The sequence below is a fragment of the Salminus brasiliensis genome, chromosome 23, assembly GCF_030463535.1.
Source record: "Salminus brasiliensis chromosome 23, fSalBra1.hap2, whole genome shotgun sequence".
Classification (NCBI taxonomy): Eukaryota; Metazoa; Chordata; class Actinopteri; order Characiformes; family Bryconidae; genus Salminus; species Salminus brasiliensis.
The window spans coordinates 12,442,675-12,462,102 of record NC_132900.1 but is presented as its reverse complement, the minus strand read 5'-3'; the positions used below and the strand labels follow the sequence as shown (position 1 = coordinate 12,462,102).

The 19,428-nt window shown below is 43.2% G+C and overlaps 1 protein-coding gene across 2 annotated transcripts in view; it reads right to left on the bottom strand.

Annotated features, from left to right (window-relative positions):
• The window catches only part of pard3ab (par-3 family cell polarity regulator alpha, b), a 185,061-nt gene that overhangs the window by 109,056 nt on the left and 56,577 nt on the right, over positions 1–19,428 (bottom strand). For both annotated transcript variants that reach the window (XM_072668370.1, XM_072668371.1), the window contains exons 6-9: positions 9,471–9,562; positions 7,558–7,641; positions 2,698–2,823; positions 2,152–2,528 (exon numbers count right to left, since the gene is read on the bottom strand). In XM_072668370.1, the coding sequence (XP_072524471.1) occupies positions 2,152–2,528; positions 2,698–2,823; positions 7,558–7,641; positions 9,471–9,562 (679 nt within the window). The remainder of the gene's footprint in view (positions 1–2,151; positions 2,529–2,697; positions 2,824–7,557; positions 7,642–9,470; positions 9,563–19,428) is intronic.

Genomic DNA, 19,428 nt, shown 5'->3' with positions numbered 1-19,428 from the left:
ATTTGACTGGCCTGGATCTTAAAACGCTGCCGTAAAGTCACTTCACGTCCGCAATGTATACAGAGCTATACACTTTCAACAGTTGTACAGTTGCGTCCACAAGTATCTGGACAAAGACTAAAACGACTACAATGGATTTTTTTTAAACGAAGCAACTGAAGTGTAGATTTTCTGCTTTATGGGAAGGGGATTTCATTAGCCATTTAGAAATCACAGCCTTTTTATTTTTGTATTTTTTATTCTTTCCACACACCCTCCATTTTCACATTTTAATACACGGATGGAACTCCTCTGCAGTCAATAACTGCCTGAAGTGTGGAATCCATGGACATCAACCAAATGCTGACCTATCCTCCCAAGAGGTGCACTGGCCTTTACTGCAGCCTTCAGTTGCTGCTTTGTTTGTGGGTCTTAGCAGTCCAACTACTTGTCCAATTACTTTTGAGCCTGTGAAAATGGAGGGACTATGTAAAAATAAAAATGGCTGATTCCTAATCAGTTAATGAATTTTAAATGCTTGAAATAAAGCTGGAAGCCTGCACTTCAACCACATCTTGATTACTATAATTATAATTGAGAGCTAATTACTAATATGATCACGGTCCAAATACTTTTGTACCAAACTGTTCAAAATTATGTCTTTGTGCACTTTGTAAGTAAAATAATTGTATATTTTCACAAATGTTAAAACAATGTTTTCCATTATAGCTGAATTTGACATCATTTGTTGTAATTCAGTGTACACAACATGGACAAAAGTATTGGGACACCTGCTTATACATAGGTTTTCTGCCAAAATCAAGGGTATTCAACTTTAGTTGGAGTAAATGTCACTACTGTCCTGGGAAGGTTTTCTACTAGATTCTGGAACATTACTGTGAGCATTTGATTGCATTCACTGACAAGACCATTAGTATGGCTATTAGTAGCCATCCCTAACAAACTGGATGGAGCACCATCAATCCAGAGAACACACTTCTTCTGTTCCACAGCTTAATGCTGGGGGGGGCTTTATACCCCTCTAGCCCACACCTGGCATTAGGCATTATGCCAATAGGCTCATGTTTATCTGCTCCAGTTCTATTGGCAATACCTGACAAGCTGTGTGATGTTTGGGCTTTGGCATATCTGTGTCAGGCAATGGGTGCAACTTACAGTGGCTAACTGCACTCATTAAAAGGGGAGTCCACAGACATTTGGGCATATAATGCATATGTAATTATTTACATGACTACTATCTTTGTACTATATAACAGGCTCTAAACAATGCTGGACTTACTCAATGGATTACTCTTTGACTGGCTGATATTTTTTAACCAGCATTCAAGCAGAGGGAGTCGTAGACTAAAAACCAGGACACCACTCTGTCCTATTCCTTCCTCGTCACTGCTCGCAGGAAAAAGCAATGACAGGGAGCAGGGGCTCCTATCTGTCCCCCAGCAGACTAGCTGACATTTCACTCAATCTTTCTTCCAAAACAGCGACTTAAGACGCAAGAGAATCCAAAAAGCCACGGGGGATCACAGCACCCTGACATTTCCACACCATCAACAATACAGTAACCTTTACCGGCATCCAGCGAGTCCAAGAAATCATACACTTACTCCGTCAGAAACAGCGACCTTTAAGGGGCAGATTTCAACCATTTTTACAAAGACTTCCAAATGATTCTGGGTTTCACTGCACATCACTGTCTTAAGCCTTGGCTACACTACATCACACTGCAAAGGCTTATGAAGAGATATTGTCTCATTTTCTCATTGATTTTTGTACAGTTTTCGGAGACGTGACTGGAGTCACACGACTACCTTCTCGTAGACTGTTGATTGATCAAACTTAACATCTCATACATCCACAAGAATAAGAATAGAGCCTAATTAACGTCTACGTTAATAGATGCTGGATGAACTGAGGAGTTTCAACTCCTTTTCTCCTTTATTCCCCTTAATTTCATCTGCAATAAAGGTGGAGTTAGACAATGCAATAGAACTGAATTTTTAAATCACTAGTAATAATAATTAATATATATATATATATATATATATATATATATATATATATATATATATATATATATATATATATATATATATATATATATATATATATGGAAAACAAACTTAAACGTGCAGTGAAATGTAGACTTTGTACCTTTCTTCAGCTGGATCCCGAGTCTCCGTCCGAACCTTTTACTGAAACCCAGCGTTGGGGTGGAGCTCACAGCCCTCTGAGGGGACGAGACCTGACCTGAGGGAGGTTTGCCCATGGAGCCAGCTGGTTGCTGAATGGGATCGTTTCGAGGTTGTGGCCTGGGCTGTGGAATCCTTTGACATGTGACATCGAGATCGGCCATGTTGATTGGCTCGCTGATGAGAGAGTCGGGGCTGAAGCGTCCGGCGTTGGTGTGGTTGAAGGCAGGGTTTCGCTCGTTGTGGGAGATTTTCTCATATTCTGCTCTCCTCGCTGATGGAACCACGTGGAAGAGAATTAGCGGAGAACGCATCGCCTGGCGGAACATGTTCTGAGCTCTGTGGAAAAAGACAGAGGTGAAAGTTGTTGTTTGTTTTTATGTGGTAAACAAAAGTGCTCCAAACTCCTTTCTGGCCAAGCAGTGGTGGGATGAGAAGAGAGGTGCTCGTTACTGTGTCTACAGTTCAGGGGTTAGGTCAGGGGAATACGAGTCAATTGGAGTCTTACTGTTCGAAGCGGACGTTGCACAGGTCTCCATTGTTGATGCGAATGATGCAGTCATTCTCCTGGAACAAACCCTGCTGCTGGGCCTTTCCTCCTCGCTCCAACCTCTTCACCAGAAGTCCCAGCGTCCTGCAACCAACACACAAACACCCTTCAGTCTTCTCTCCACTGATCCTGCCCTTCTAATAGGGCTACAATCTTCAGGCAAACACTGGCAGTTAGGTTTTACTGCATTCCTTTGTATGCCAACTGACAGGGCAGTGTTTTACCCAACCCACTCATTAGTACTCTCCCCCTCCCATGTAAGGCTCCTGACACTGGGAGGAGTAGGACTGACATATGCACAACCAGCCACTGCCACCTTTTTTGAGACTGCCATATATGCAGTGTCACTGGGCAACCAACACGCTCTGAGGAAAGCGGCAGGTCACCAGCTCTGATGCATCAGCTGGTAGACACCCATGCCAGCCATCAGCACACTGAAATAGTGGGGAGAGAGAGAGAGAGAGACAGAGACAGACAGACAGACAGATATCTGCCCACCCAGCGAGAGCAAGGTCAGTTGTGCTCTTTCAGGCTCTGGCTGCGGATGACCTGAAATTCGAACCAGCGATCCTCGAGGTGCCTTAGCCTGCTAGTTGCTTGGTTTTTACCATATTGCTGTTTTACCCAATCATGACTAATGTCTCACAGATCATATTTGGCTTAAAAGAAGGTTAAGTCATTTAAATAACTAAATAAATAAATGTACGGCAACAAAAACTCTGATCAATCTTTAGCATTGAGCAATGAGAATTACACACACACACACACACACACACACACACACACACACACACACACACACACACACACTTTCTTACACTTTATTATTATTTCAAGGCAGCATCGGAGTAACCCATCAAATGTGTAGGATAAGGTTTTTTGGTTAAGTAAGGAAAAACAAAGCATTCTGGAGAAAATTCTACAAACACCGTTCCGAAAGTGAAGCATGGAGGTGGCAGCATAATGTTGTGGGCATGCTTTTTTAAAATGGATATGTTGGGGAGATTGCAAGACTGTAAGGCAACCTGTTTCAGTTCTGTAAATACTTTGACAACGGGATGCAACACTAGTACCATTGTAGTCCCTGTTAAATGTTGGCTTTGCTAATCACAGAAAAGCAACAAAAGAACTGAGCCATCATGTTATTAATGCAGAATAACAGATTCAACAGCAAAAAAAAAAAAAAGACACTGTGTCCATCTTATAGGGATAAGTGGTGTTAAATGCCAGTTTTCCAAATTGCCATTATTATTATAGCTTGTAATACACTCAACAAAGCTCTCTCAAACCTCCACCTGTAGTTGCAAGGCTTATTAACACAAACCACACAGATAAACAAACCCCTAAACACACACTAGGACGTTCAAACAGCACCACCATTATGGCAATGACCAGCATCCGGCAAACCAGAGACAACCAGAAGCCCTCAACTCTTCATCTTATTAAAAGACCTGCACCTTCTCAGAGCTCCATACTTCATTCCAATCAATCTCCATAAGCCCAGCCTGAGCGCCTGGCAGGTTCGTCCATAAACCATTTTCTGAACGCCATAATAACCTCCCTGAGACTCAACTCAACAAAACCGTAAGTACAGCAGGGCCATAAAACACTCTCAGTCATTAGGCGATCTTTAGCAGGAATACATTTCTACAACGCTTTCTAACTTTTACGGTCTCATATTTTGAGTACGGGGCACTCTCGCTGAACAACGGGAGGAAATGAGAATTCGACAAATATAAAAAAGCTTTCAGCAAGATTACTTCAGCCAGCGCTAACTCTGTTGCTCTTTAAACACACAATCAGGTCCGTTCTGTTCCGCTGGACGCGTCCGTTTACTTTAAAACGCAGCTCATTTGAATGCAATTTAATCTACAGCCTTGCGAGTACACAGATCCCGTCTTCCTGCACTGCCATGATTAAACTGAAACACACAGAAAGGCTCAGACTGACCCCCGACTGTTGATATTTAGAGTAAGAGGAGATGTAGTGCTAAGTGAACAGTGCAGAGGGGGCATTCTTAAGCTTAAATTAACAGCAGTTTGAGTCACTGCGTTAAGTTACTCATTAGGATTCACTACTAGTGGTGTAGCGGATCACAGATAATCCGAGATCCAAAGGGAACCGCCCCGGCTGTCCAGGACCCACCTGAACCACGAATAAACAGCCTAGAGTTGTGTGTGTGTGAGGTGTGGAAGCCTCATATGGACACGGGCGAGAGAGCGAGGTAACCGCTTCACACAACGAGTAGATCACATACACATTACAAAGGACCAAAAAGACTGTGCCAAAATAAGAGTCACTAAAACAAAAGAACCTTGTCAATATCAAAGTCACTAATACAAACAAACAAACAGGCCATGCCACAATAAAAGTCACTAATACAAACAAACAGGCCATGCCACAATAAAAGTCACTAATACAAACAGTCCATGCCACAATACAAAGGACCAAAAAGGTCATGCCAAAATAAGTCACTTATAAAGGACCAAAAAGACAGCCAAAATAAAAGTCACTAATACAAACAGGCCATGGTAAAATCAAAGTCACTGATACAAACGAATGAACAGGCCATGCCAAAATAAAAGACACTAAAACAAACAAACAGAGTCTAAATATAAATCACTAATACAAACAGGCCATGCCACAGTAAAACAAGCAGTTTCTAAATAAAAGTCATTAATACAAACAAACCATGGCAAAATAAGTTACTAATTCAAACAAACCATGCCAAAATAAAAGTAACTAATACAAAGTAAGCAGCATTACTTTCAAACAAGCTAAAATTACTGAAAAATTCCATGCCGGGAATCCATGATCCACATCCAAGAACCATGCATGTTGTGATCCATTACACTACATTTCAGTACAACTACTCATACCGGAAAGGCTTTTAAAAAGCTCCCTTGAAGACAATATCACATTACTTAAAAAATGTACGGATGTAGCCTCAAATACTTAAACTGCTTAAAATAACGAAAACAAACAAAGCACTTAGTTTACAACTTAAGCAGTTGGTGTAGCGCAGTGGACAACCCTTCCTTAACCCCCAGCAGACCAGGCTTTGGTACCCCAGCTGGACAAGCACATCACTTTACACTAATAAAGAGTGCTTAGGGAGGACTCCTAACTCAACATCCTTCTACCTAAGTAACTTAATTCAACTGCAAATGCTCAATGCTTTATGATGCCCAGTGGCAAAAGTATTGGGACACCTGCTCATTCATTGTTTCATCCAAAATCAAAGGTCATTTAAAAAAAAAAAAAAAAAAAAAAGTTGTGCTGCTTTTGTTGGAGTAACTGCTCCAGAGAGAACTATTCAATTAACAATACTTCTCTAGAGGGACTAGACAAGCTGTGTGTGTGTGTGAGAGAGAGAGAAATAGAACATTTACACAACCATTACACAATTGTTGCAACTTAAAGCTGAATGCATTCATTAGAGTGGGTGTCCACAAACATGAGGACAAAGTGTATGATACACTGACATTCTAGCAGTTTGTGTGGAGTATAGAGATGGTGGAGTGTCCGGCTTACTGTGTTTTGTGTGTGTGTGTGTGTGTGTGTGTGTGTGTGTGTGTGTGTGTGCGTTGCAAAAGTATGCTAGTACTCTGTGTGGATCTGCTCAGTGTCTGTTCATTCTGAACTACAGTGACAGCACTGATGAAGAGCAAACCGGCACACACAAGCAGCCTAGTTACTGCTCGAGTGGAACAGTGTAAAAGAATGTGTGTGTGAGAGTATGCACATGCATGCATGCGTGAGAAGATGCATATGCTTTACAGAGACCTGGAGACTTGGTGACTGATGTGTGTGTATGTACTCATCATGCTACATATGGCCCCACGTTATCTGGTCCTGATGACCACCTGGTACAGAGGCTCACAAAAGCTTAGTCTCTTTACTTTAATGAGGGACCGATTAGATAAACTACTGGCCTTTCTCAGAAAGAGCTTTGGAAATGGTGAACATGAACACCAGCGGCAAATCAGAATGCACTGTTTTTGTTTATTTGTATTTATTCTTTTTTCTTTTAACAAATTAACACTCACTGCCATGATCAACAGCCTTTTCTCAGATGGTCTACGCTGCTGTATAGTATAGTGGACAAATGTTTTTTAGTGCAATTGGGATAGTTTTTAGGTCTAATCTAGCGACCATAGAAAGCATGGACAGTGCAATGCCTCTTAAAAGAAAGCAACCACTGGTCTAGCACCTCTGCTGGCAGGGTGCAGTATGATGTGCAGCTCTACCCATCCGGGTTTCAATGACACAACAGCCCATTAACAAAATAGTAATAATTTATGTCTAATTTTCACCCCATTTGGAAGGCTAATTACCCAATCCCCCCCATCGCTAGTAATGGCCCCAACACAGGGAGGACTAACACGTCTCCTCTAACACGCGTGAAGTCAGCCACGCCCTCCGGTCGAACTGACGCTGACGCAGCATCGCTAGACAGCCAACATACTCGTAGAAAAGCGTGGCTCCCTGGATCCGATCCAACAGCTAACAGACGTCTGTGCTGACCAACATCACACTAGGAGCTTTGCTTCTACGCTGTAAGCTCAATAAAGAGACATGCTTGGCCTGGGAGAAGGTAGGCGAGTCTGGCTCCACCTCATTCCCACAACACGGAAGGGAAAGAAATCACTGCATACATGACTTCTACAGTCATTAGTCTAACCCTATACCTACCTTCGGGACCATGTTGTTGATTCTGACATTGCATTGGTTCTCTTTTCCTATAGTTTTTCTCAAAAGTCAGAACACATTGGTCCCAGAAAGGTACGAGAACAAACACACCCACGCTGTGATTACCTGCGGTCACGGCCACTGAAAGGCACGACATGGATACCCAGCGGCCCTCCATCGTTGGACACCTCGACCAACTTCACCACATCGCTGAGAGGGAGAGGGAGAGAGAGAGAGAGAGAGAGAGAGAGAGAGAGAGAGAGAGAGAGAGAGAGAGAGAGTCACGTAGAATTATTAGATAAACATCAACTAATGTTCATCAATGAGCAGAAACATGACGACCACCCACAGACAAAGCAAATAACCTCATTTTAATGGTGCATGTCAACTAAGGTCTGGGATCTACATTAGATGGTAACTGAACAGTAGGATCTCATGGCTGACATGCTGGATGAGGGAGAAATGGTCAAGCATGAAGGCTAGTAAGATGTGAGACCTGTTAGAACAAGTGCAATCCAATATGGACGATGGAACTAACAGCAGGCATAAAGGATGTAATGCTAATGTCTTGGTACCAGATACCATAGTGCACCTTCAGAGCTCTTGTAAAACGGGCTGTTCTGGCCACCAGGTCCAAGAGGATATTAGGCAGGCCATATTGGTCTTAATGTTTTGGCTCATTGGTGGAAAAATAATTTCTTAACAAAATGAATAACATCAAGACAAACCAAAGAGAGTACAAACTAACACACACACACACACACACACACACACACACACACATGTATGGAGTGTGTTACAGATCAGTGATGTAACCGTATGGAGTGTGTTACAGATCAGTGATGTAACCGTATGGAGTGTGTTACAGATCAGTGATGTAACCGTATGGAGTGTGTTACAGATCAGTGATGTAACCGTATGGAGTGGGTTACAGATCAGTAATGTACCCGTATGGAGTGTGTTACAGATCAGTGATGTAACCGTATGGAGTGTGTAACAGATCAGAGATGTAACAGTATGGAGTGCGTTACAAATCAGTAATGTAACATTACATTTAATAGTTTAAGACTGGAATAGTTTAATCCCTGGAAGACAGGGGTTCATTTTGTGTCATGTTTAAACACCGACCTCTAGACAGTGTTGTACTTTAACTCAGATTCTATGCAGACGCTGGGGTGATTTTTATACTATGAAAATAAAATCTTTGGCCACTGTTTACAATATTAGGGATCCCGGCAGAACTACATCAACTATTTTCAGGGTGTGTCTAATTTAAACATTGAATGGTGACCTTTTCATAATTTGTATCTTTTTTTAATACCCTAATTTCTTAAGTCACTAATCCACAGAAAATCACACAAACACTGTAGGTTTGTATCGTTGCTATTAAACAATAGGTAAAAATACATCTTATATATATATATATATATATATATATATATATATATATATATATATATATATATATATATATATATACATATATATACACACACACACACACACACACACACAGGTTGTGAGGAAATGCAATGTAAAGGACTGCTGATGTTTTCAAATGACAAAAGGTTGTGCAATTTTTCTGTAAAAAGTAATGCATAGCTTCAGAATTCTATAGTATTTGTACGGAATGTGTTCATTCGACATGACCAACATAGGTATTTGCAGATTTGGAAGGACTCTTGTTCACACATTCCTACAGACAGTAATGGACAGTCACAGGAAAACAGCAGCAGTCTTTGAAGAGAGGGAAGCCGTTATCTTTTAGAAAGTGCATCCTAACATGAGCGAAAACAAGATAGCAGCATCAGCAGCAGCAGCAGCAACAACAACAAAAGCAGCATGATTCATTACCTGCAGATCAAACTGAGGCCAGGGACAGGGAGATTAAAAACAAGCAGCACAGAGTGAGCGCAACACTGCTAAACACATGCTTATAATAGGGGTTAACCACAGACCAAAGCTCTCTCTCTGTGTGTGTGTGTGTGTGTGTGTGTGTGTTAGTAAAGCACCGGGTGAATAAAAAGACCGAGACTTACTCTAGTGACCTCACGCCAACATGCTCTAAACAGGTATCCGCTCGGCCTACTGGATCGATCCGGCCGTTGTCTTCCTCTTCTTGTGCCTCCTCCTGAAAGCACAAAAACTACATTACCCACAGTGCTTAACCAGCTTCTCTCTCCTGACTCGGAGCAGTTTAACATTTGTAGTTGTTGTCAGACCGACGATTTCACATTTATTGATTGAGCTCCCTCCCTTAAGCCCTATTTGGACGGGCTAGTTTTACATGGTGAGGTGGAGTGATACCATTTACATGTGGAGAAATTCCATATTCAAGCCTGTTCACTTTAAGGCCCCTCACAGGCTTTACTACTTTAAAACTGAGCAATATACACAGCTCTGTTCCCACACAACAGAATGGACGCTGTGCAGGTCTTTAGCAACTTCTGCAGGTCCACGATGGAGAGCTTTCTAACTAGATGCATAACACAAAGTCCTTCAGAGAATGGCAAAAGCCCACCTCGGGCAGATCACCACAGCTGCACTCCAACCCATACAGGACCTCACACACCCAGATCCACCAGACTCAAGAATAGCCTCAAAAGAAATCTGTCTCCAGACAATTTTTGGGATGTTCTTACAAACCTTCCTCCCTTACACACAACAGAAGGCCTTGATGGTTGGTCTATTCACAGTCAAAACAAGTTAGACGGCTGACATGGAAATCACCAAACGCGCTGTGCTTCAGGAGACAGCTAAACGAGATGCTTTTCATCATACAAATGGAACTGGATTCTAGTGAAACACGATACACAAACATGCACAGTGGGAACATTTCTGAATATTTGGAAAGAAGCATAGACTGATGTCAGATCTCGTCTGATCTTCAACCTCCTCAGTTTTCCTTTCTTCTCTCCTCTCTGTTTTGTATGTCACCTGTATCTCAGTTATCCTTATGTTCTAGTATTGAAATACTGAAGGGGGGGGGGGGGGGGGGGGGGGGAGAACTGCACCAGCTGCAGCTGATCATTCCTTGCTTCTTCAGTTTTGCACTGGCACAATGAGGCTACAGCAAAGCTCAGACAGAGCCAGTCATCATCATGCAACCTGCACTGGTTTCAGCAAAAACACAGTCAACAGCTCAACAGTAATTACAGCCATTTTTCCTAATGACATCCAAACTCACAATCTCTCAGTGCAAGGGTTAAACCCCAAATAGGGCTCCACCCCACCCTCATTTAAACGAATAGTTTATGGAGTAGAGTAATGGTATGGCGCATCACAAATGATCCGCACCACTACGGTTCAGGGTGCATGCGAGGCGTGGACTAATGGCTAAAATTGGACCATAACAGGGTGGAACAGAGTTTTTCTGCTGCTGTTACTTCTTACAGTAGTAATTCCCTCAATCTGAAAACATACAGACTCAGCAGCAATGAGGTAGCACATCGAGCATGGTCACACACCTTCACTGACCTCACTCTGGTGTGTGCGTGTGAGTGGAGAGCAGAGTTCTAGAAGTGTGAGACGTGGGGAACGTATGGGAAGGATGCACTTGAATAGAAACTTTATTATGTAATTAACATTAACGACAATAAATAAATAAATAAAAACAAACACCAGGGAGAAGCCCCCACCACCACTCAACCGCGACACCAGACCCTGTCAAAATAAAAGTCACTAGTACAAACAAAGCAGGAGCTCAAAGTCTGTTCAAACTGAAAAGTTAATATTACTATTTCACAATAAATAAATAAAAAATAAATAAAAAATAAATGATCTGACTTGTGACTCGAAAGTGTGATCTGTTACACCAGTGATCTGTAAAGCCTAATTACCATTACTCCAGATACAGTCAAGATGTGGCTGGTCTCTCCTCAAGTTTGGAATGGGAGATGCTGGGATAACATTGTCAAAATCACAAGTAATTACAAGACATTGTTAAAATGTTAAAAACGGCAAAAACAAAGAGAAGTGAGACCATGACAATATAACAAACATAAGGGGGGGCAGTGAACAGTTTAACCAATACTATTGCAGGCCATCACTGAAATGTAGAAATGCTAAATAATGAATAAATAAAGGGGATAAATGGGATCATTTTAAACCACTTAAAACCTGCTGAAATGTCATATCGGTCAGGACTTAGTGAATCAGGGCTAAACTGCATCACACAGCTACAACAAGCGATAGTAGAAGTGTTCTGGAACCTTGATTCAACTGGTAAGTGAGGAAGTCTGACCTGCCTACAGAAAACACCTGCAGAAACTCACACACACAGTCGTTACACACCTCTGTAAGAAGCTCTCGAGGCAACTGCAGGGTCCTTCTCTTTTTAAGAAGACTGAAGAGACTCATCATCATCCTGAACAAGCATCAGAGCTTCCTAATACCACACACACACACACATATACACTACACACAGTCTCACACACTCCGAGATGCGTTTCACCACACTTCTCAGGTAACTGGAAGTTACACCAAGGCGCATGCTCAATGCAGAATCACATGGATTGAGGAGATACATAAGGTCGCAAGACACACACACACACACACACACACACACACACACACACACACACACACACACACACGTCATTAAAATTTTAAGGCTGTTACAGGAGAAGACTCTGTGCCCCAAATTACAATGTGCTGGGATCCTGACCACTCTCTGTTGCCATGGCACCTCACTTCACTGTTGCTATGTGCGAATGTGTGTGTGTGTGTGTGCCCTAGCTACATGTATGCAAGTGAAATGGTCATGTATCCATCCCACTGAACAATATTTCATATTTTCTTTGTTTATTTACCTGTTCTTATTAATCTGATCCTGGTTTTCCTCGAGTGACGTTACATAAAAAAGAAACAAAAATAAATGACCACCTGTTACCTGGACGCTCTTCATCATCAAAAAATACTAAACTGGGAGCGTGAGGCAAGCATGTGTTTGTGAAAGGTGAAGGTGGCCACTGTATCTTTTGGAACTGCTGCTTAGAAAAGGCAGCTGAATGATTTAGCTAGAGGGCACTAGAGGGCGCTACTCCCCACAGGCTAAATGCTAATCAGGTTTTCCCAGTTAATTAGATCATTTAGGTCAAACGTCAAGCTTGTTCAATAGCAGGGGAGAAGAAGTAATGGGATTTCTATTGGACAAGCCTTGCTTTGGGCTTTGTGAACGAATCTGTCCCTGAAACGGCACATGTGCAAAAAATGCATGAAATCGGACTGTTCAGGATTGGGACCATTCCAGTCAATCAAGACGAGGGCCAACGCAGGCACATTTTATTGGATCGGGTATCGACTATTTTAATCCCAATCCAGTTCTGAGTCTTTGTTTTATCCACAGCTGGTTTCCTCAAGGCGCCATTAATGGATGTTCACTCCAGCCGGCAGCAGTGCAGATATTCTCAGAAGGTAAATAAAAGAGTTGAGAGTCTTCAGCGTGGATTTATGGACATGAACATGAAAACAGACCATAATATCTGAACCTATACAAAACTCTCTCTGAAACACTCTGTTTTACCAGCGGGAGAACCGCACACCTTTCTTTGTTTTTTAAACCAGCTCTGAAGAGCACATTCAGAACCAAGTGGAGGCTAATGCTAATGCACACATGCTATAGAAACCCAAATCACAGCTTATTCACCCACTATAAACCAGTTATTACACACCAGTAGACTGACAACAGATATCAGTCCAGAGTGTCTTACCTCTTACATCTTACCTAAACTGTGACTGTGTTATTTACAGCAATGCAAAGATCTGAGCACTATCAGTTGATACTCAACATTTAGCAGACATTCTTATCCATATCAACTTACAAAAGTGCTTAACTGTTTACTCAGTAAATACCCGTAGCTTGTTCATGTCATCTAGAATCCAAAACATACCGCTAAGCTTGGATACTACTAAACCCAAAAGTCAGTATGGAGACCACAATACTCTACAGTACACTTCACCCAAGTAATCTTGGAACAGGTGGGTCTTCAGTCTGCGTTTGAAGACAGCGAGCGCCGTTCGGACACCCAGGGGAAGTTAATTCTCCCCACTTCGGTGCCAGGACAGAAAAAAGCCTGGACACTTGTATTCCGTGGATGTTACGGGGTGGCGGGTCAAGCCAAGCCATTGTTGAAGTTGGATGGGCTCTTGGTACTGATCGTGACCTAATCGGGACATCCCTAATCCAAACTACTAAAAAAGACTGCAAAAAGAAATAAATAAGTCAATCACTCAGATGAGTCTCACTTCAGCCTGGTAATGTGAATGCAGGCTAAAGGTTCTTTAGACCTATAATAGGTGGCTCTGATATGGAAGCCATCTGACATTTTTTCTTACACTGGTTTGTTTGGTTTCACACACTGCAACAGCTGAAGAACATTGAGTAATGTTCGTTGATAGGACAGAAACTTGGCAAAATTTAGACCTAACCCAGACCTCCTAACATCTCCATGTTTCACAACCACAGCAGCAAACCGAACCCTTATCTGAGGTCTTCTTCACGACGGATTCTCATGTCCTTCAACCCCACTGCTCTGTACTGCATCAAAAACTCCTCCTCACTCTTCTTTCTATACATCCTCCAACTCCTGAAGGGCTCCATAATTAGCTGATGAGCTACAGCAGACGTTCTGCTGCAGGACACAGTTGAAATTGTGCAGAACCGTGGATCGCTGGACAGCAGCCGAGAACCACTACTCTAGAACCCTAAAACAGCAGCTCAATACTCAATATGTCCAAAACTACCCCGACACTGACCTTAGCCCATCTGTTACTGCGCAATTTCTCAGTGTGTCCATCAATGGAAAGGGACCGGGAAATGACCAGCGCAGAACAGATATTATTTGGGTGATGAACCGCCACAGCACAGCAGTGACCCCCGACAGTGGCAGTGTGTGTAGCTCTGATATGAGTGCATCAGGCACAGCAGGGCTGCTGGGTTCAAACACGTTGTACAGCACAGACCATTTATTTTTCTGTCAGTCATCCTCTAGCTCTTAATGAGGGGTCACTGGTCAGTGCTACATTCATTGCTGTGCTGTGAATGGACCACTATCGAAATAATATCTGGTCAGTGGTGGTCCTATGGGTGTCCCTGTCCATTGACTGATGGGGTGGAGGGGAGTTATAAAATGTGCAGCAACAGAAATGCTACGGTCATCAATTGTAAGACTACAATGTGCACCTACCTACACATCAGCCCATGGTTTAAATGACGGCTGATCATTCCGAGCGTGTAGAAGCTTTGCGTAGAAGCACATGTTCTTCTGGACCCCCACCAGCCTCTCATTCCACAACCTCTTATAGAAATTCTCAGTTCCACTATAAATGTCCGTAGAGCAGTGGTCTGGAGAGCAAGACTAAATGAAAAAAAAAAGTATTGGGACACCTACTAGCTTATTCATTTATTCATCGTTTATCCTGCTTTTGTTGGAGTAACTGTCCCTATTTTGGAGCACTGTTGTGAGGACAAGAGCATTAGTGAGGTCAGGATGTTGAATGAGCACCACCCAAATTCCGCTACTCCATGTACTGAACAGAAAGGCCACGATGTGGGTCCTGTGGATGCACTCTTCCAGCCAAAGCAGTCAATCACACCATTTCTGAGTGCAGCCCAGCCTTTTTATGCTATAGCAGAATAACGATGAAAACGATTTCTAAAAATGGGAATACAAATGTGTATATATACACACATACACACATATACACTGCTCAAAAAAATAAAGGGAACACTTAAACAACACAATATAACTCAAAGTAAATCAAACTTCTGTGAAATCAAACTGTCCACTTAGGAAGCAACACTGATTGACAATCTATTTCACATGCTATTATGCAAATGGAATAGACAACAGGTGGAAATTATTGGCAATTACCAAGACACACTCAATAAAGGAGTGATTCTGCAGGTGGGGACCACAGACCACTTCTCAGTACCTATGCTTTCTGGCTGATGTTTTGATTACTTTTGAATGTTGGTGGTGGTTTCACACTTGTGGTAGCATGACACAGACCCTACAACCCACACAAGTGGCTCAGGTAGTGCAGCTCATCCAGGATGGCACATCAATGCGAGCTGTGGAAAGAAGGTTTGCTGTGTCTGTCAGCGTAGTGTCCAGAGGCTGGAGGCACTACCAGGAAACTGACTCCATGAGGATGGCATGAGGGCCCGACGTCCACAGATGGGGGTTGTGCTCACAGCCCAACACCGTGCATTTGCCAGAGAACACCAGAATTGGCAAATTCGCCACTGGCGCCCTGTGCTCTTCACAGAGGAAAGCAGATTCACGCTGAGCACATGTGACAGATGTGACAGAGTCTGGAGATGCCGTGGAGAGCGATCTGCTGCCTGCAACATCCTTCAGCATGACCGGTTTGGCAGTGGGTCAGTAATGGTGTGGGATGGCATTTCTTTGGCGGGCTGCACAGCCCTCCCTGTGTTTGCCAGAGGTAGCCTGACTGCCATTAGGTACCGAGATGAGATCCTCAGACCCCTTGTGAGACCATATGCTGGTGTGGTTGGCCCTGGGTTCCTCCTAATGCAGGACAGTGCTAGACCTCATGTGGCTGGAGTGTGTCAGCAGTTCCTGCAAGATGAAGGCATTGAAGCTATGGACTGGCCCGCCCATTTCCCAGACCTAAATCTGATTGAGCACATCTGGGACATCATGTCTCGCTCCATCCACCAACACACCAAAACACCGCTTTGGTCACTGAAAACTGAGCTTTCCAATGTGGAGATTTTAAAAGTGGAGGTTTTCAGGGTAGTCGTGAAGACGGGGAAACCTGAGCTTTGGAAAACGCCGCAATGTTTCTGGGTGAATCTCAAATACCTCATTACATCTTATAAAGTGAATTATATAAATCATAAAACTAGAATTTGTAATTTCCTGACTTGTATAGTACACTACATAAAAGTGATGTACTGTCTCTATGACGTACTGTCATCCCATGCAGGAATAGCATGCTAATGCAAGCGTTTTCGTCTCTGTGTGAATGGAAATATTTCAAAAACAGAGGGAGGGAACGCTCTACAGTTTATTTACATAAAGCGGAGAAAATCTGAATGAATCACTTTGCTGGTCAATAACTGCCCAGATCGTTAGTAGCTTTACACTCGTACACCACTTCCCAGATGCATCAGGGGTCCACACAGTATGTAATGTTCCTAATAAATTGGCATGTCAGTGCAAGTCAATAGAACAGGGCCACGACGGAAGTCAGGACAGAGCGTCTGAGAGGCTTCAGGCTGCAGTATTGATAAGGGTGGTTATGACCCCATTAGGCTAATCGTTTTGTGCGTTATGAAATTAAAATGGATCAGGATAAAATTCCCGCAGATGCTTCAGGAAATCGTCCACACGTAACGATTTTCCTGCGTGAAAATGCCTCCGAGACAATTATGAGGTTTGAGAGATATAAAACCCACACACACACACACACACACACACACACACACACACACACTAATTCTCTCTCCTACACACACACACACACACACACACACAAACACTTTTCCCCGACACTGTACTGTGAAGGAGACCATTACATCAATTATTCAGCAGTCGAGCATGGTGAGCGGCTGCTGGGAAATACACTAGTGCGTGCAGGCACATGTGTGTGTGTCTGTGTATGTGTGGTGTGTGTTTGAGAAAAAGGTATTCACTGAGTCACTGTATGTGCTCATGGCACCAGATTGACCACCCGGGACATTAAAGTTTAATGAGAGTCTGAGTGCGTCTGCAGGTGTCTGGTCTCTGTGTGCATGTGTGTATGTGTGTCTATATGGCCAAGAAAGTTACATAATCATGTGCTGGGCCCAAGTTCCCAAGCAGTTACACTATATTTCCATATGTTTGTGGACAACCCTTTAATTAATGCGTTCAGCTATTTGCTAACACAGATGTGTAAATGCACACCCACACAGTTGTCTATCCCCTGTAGAAAAGTACTGCCAATAAAATAGGACCCTAGGGAACAGATAAACCTGAACCTACTGGCACCATGCTTAATGCCATACGTGTCCTAGGTGGGGTATCAAGCCCTCCAGCACTGAGCTGTGGAGCAGTGGAACTGCGTTTTCTGGAATGATGGTGCTCCATCCAATACTTTTGAGATGAGGTGCGAGTTTTGGGGGATGAGCTGGGGTGGTGATCATCCAAAATCTGATCACTGAATGCAATCAATCAAATCCTCACAGCAATGCTTCTGAAGAAGATTTCAGAAGAAGCAATGCAATTGCTTGTATAGTACTTTAAAGTGCTCACAGATGCAGTCAGTCAGTGAGTGTGAGGGGAACGCTAACTGGGTTACTGTGGTGGGTGTGCGGCCCGCACAGGGCAGTCGGTCAACCGCTTACTTCCTCTCGCCGCTGAATTATGAAATATGAAAAATACGCCACGAAGGAAAACACACTCACAATGAGTGGAAGAGACGAATGACTGAAACCACACACACACACACACACCCCTGTTGGAGATTTTGAAGGAAGCCGTAACAATGAGCACTGGCTTGGTACTGTTATCAGCAGCCTGTGTGTGTGTGGTGTGTGTTAACTGGGTTCATTGTAAAGCATCAGAATCAAAGCATGTCCATCACATCCACCCTGACTGAACTTCACTCATACTCCATCTGCACTGCAGAGAGAAAGAGAACACGCGCGAGAGAGAAGACAGAAGACAGAGAGCAAAGAAGAGGAGAAAGCGTGAAAATGGAGAAAAAGAGAGGTAAGAGACTAACAGAGAGAAAGAGCGAATAGGGAGAGAAGAAGAGGGAGAGATGGAGGGAGAACGAGAGAGAAAGAGTGAATAGGAAGAGAAGAAGAGGGAGAGATGGAGGGAGAATGAGAGAGAAAGAGCGAATAGGAAGAGAAGAGAGACTAAGAGACAAAGAGAGGGACAGGGAGAGGGACGGATGGAGAGAGAATGAGCAGGAAAGAGTGAATAGGAAGAGAAGAAGAGGGAGAGAGATAGAGAGAGACTGATGGAGAGACTAAGAGACAGAAAGACAAAGAGAGACTAAGACAGAGAGAATAAGAGACAGAGAGACTGACTAAGACAGAGAGAAAATAAGAGACAGAATTTCATAGACTCTGCCAGACCCTGGGTGAGTCAGTGAGGGAGTGTGTTCAGAAAGAGGGAAAACATAAAAAGAACGAATGTACAAATTGGAAACACACACACACACCTTCTCAATTACAGAACCACAGTAACACCTACTGGACAGAGAGAGACACAGACAGGGAGCGCAAGAGTGAATGAGAGAGTGAGAGCAAGACAGCGAGAGCTGCAGGGGGAAGAGAGAGAAAGAGAAGGAGAACAAAGAAGGGGGAGAAAGAGAGAGAGATGTTGCCTCTTACTGGTAGTGTAAGGCAGAGTGATTTACGACTGCTCCATTTTACTCTACATGATTTATTACACACCACACACACACACACACCGACGCACGCATGCTTATCCACGCAGCTTTGAGACGCACACTTGACATCGGAGAACACCCCTGATCTGGCACATATTTTGGTGCATGATGCACTGAAGCACTGTATACCCGCTAGTGCTTGACAGACATGCTCACATATACAAACGTAAAGCTGCTCATGTCTCAATATCACACCCAACACACACTTCCAAGGTGAAGATCACTTAGGAACACACACACACTGACTCATTATTGTATGGCTTCATCAGATTCAGATTCATACTTAGTACAAATGACACTGATTTTGATGCTGTGCCGTATCTAATTTCTACAGACTGACCCTCAAAATGAACTGCTTTGATGTCTGGCCCGAAAACCCATCACTTAGAGGAACTGCCCAAAGGTTTTGAGGTCAGATGAGAAATACTCAAAGCTTTACAGCCACAAGTCAAGGCATTAGGTGTGGAGCAAACATAGCACTTGCCCCTACTTCCCCCAAACATCATCCCAAAAAATGAAGCATGGGGGTGGCAGCACCATACGTTTCCTCAGCGGAGAGCAGGAAGAGTGCAAAACAGCTCA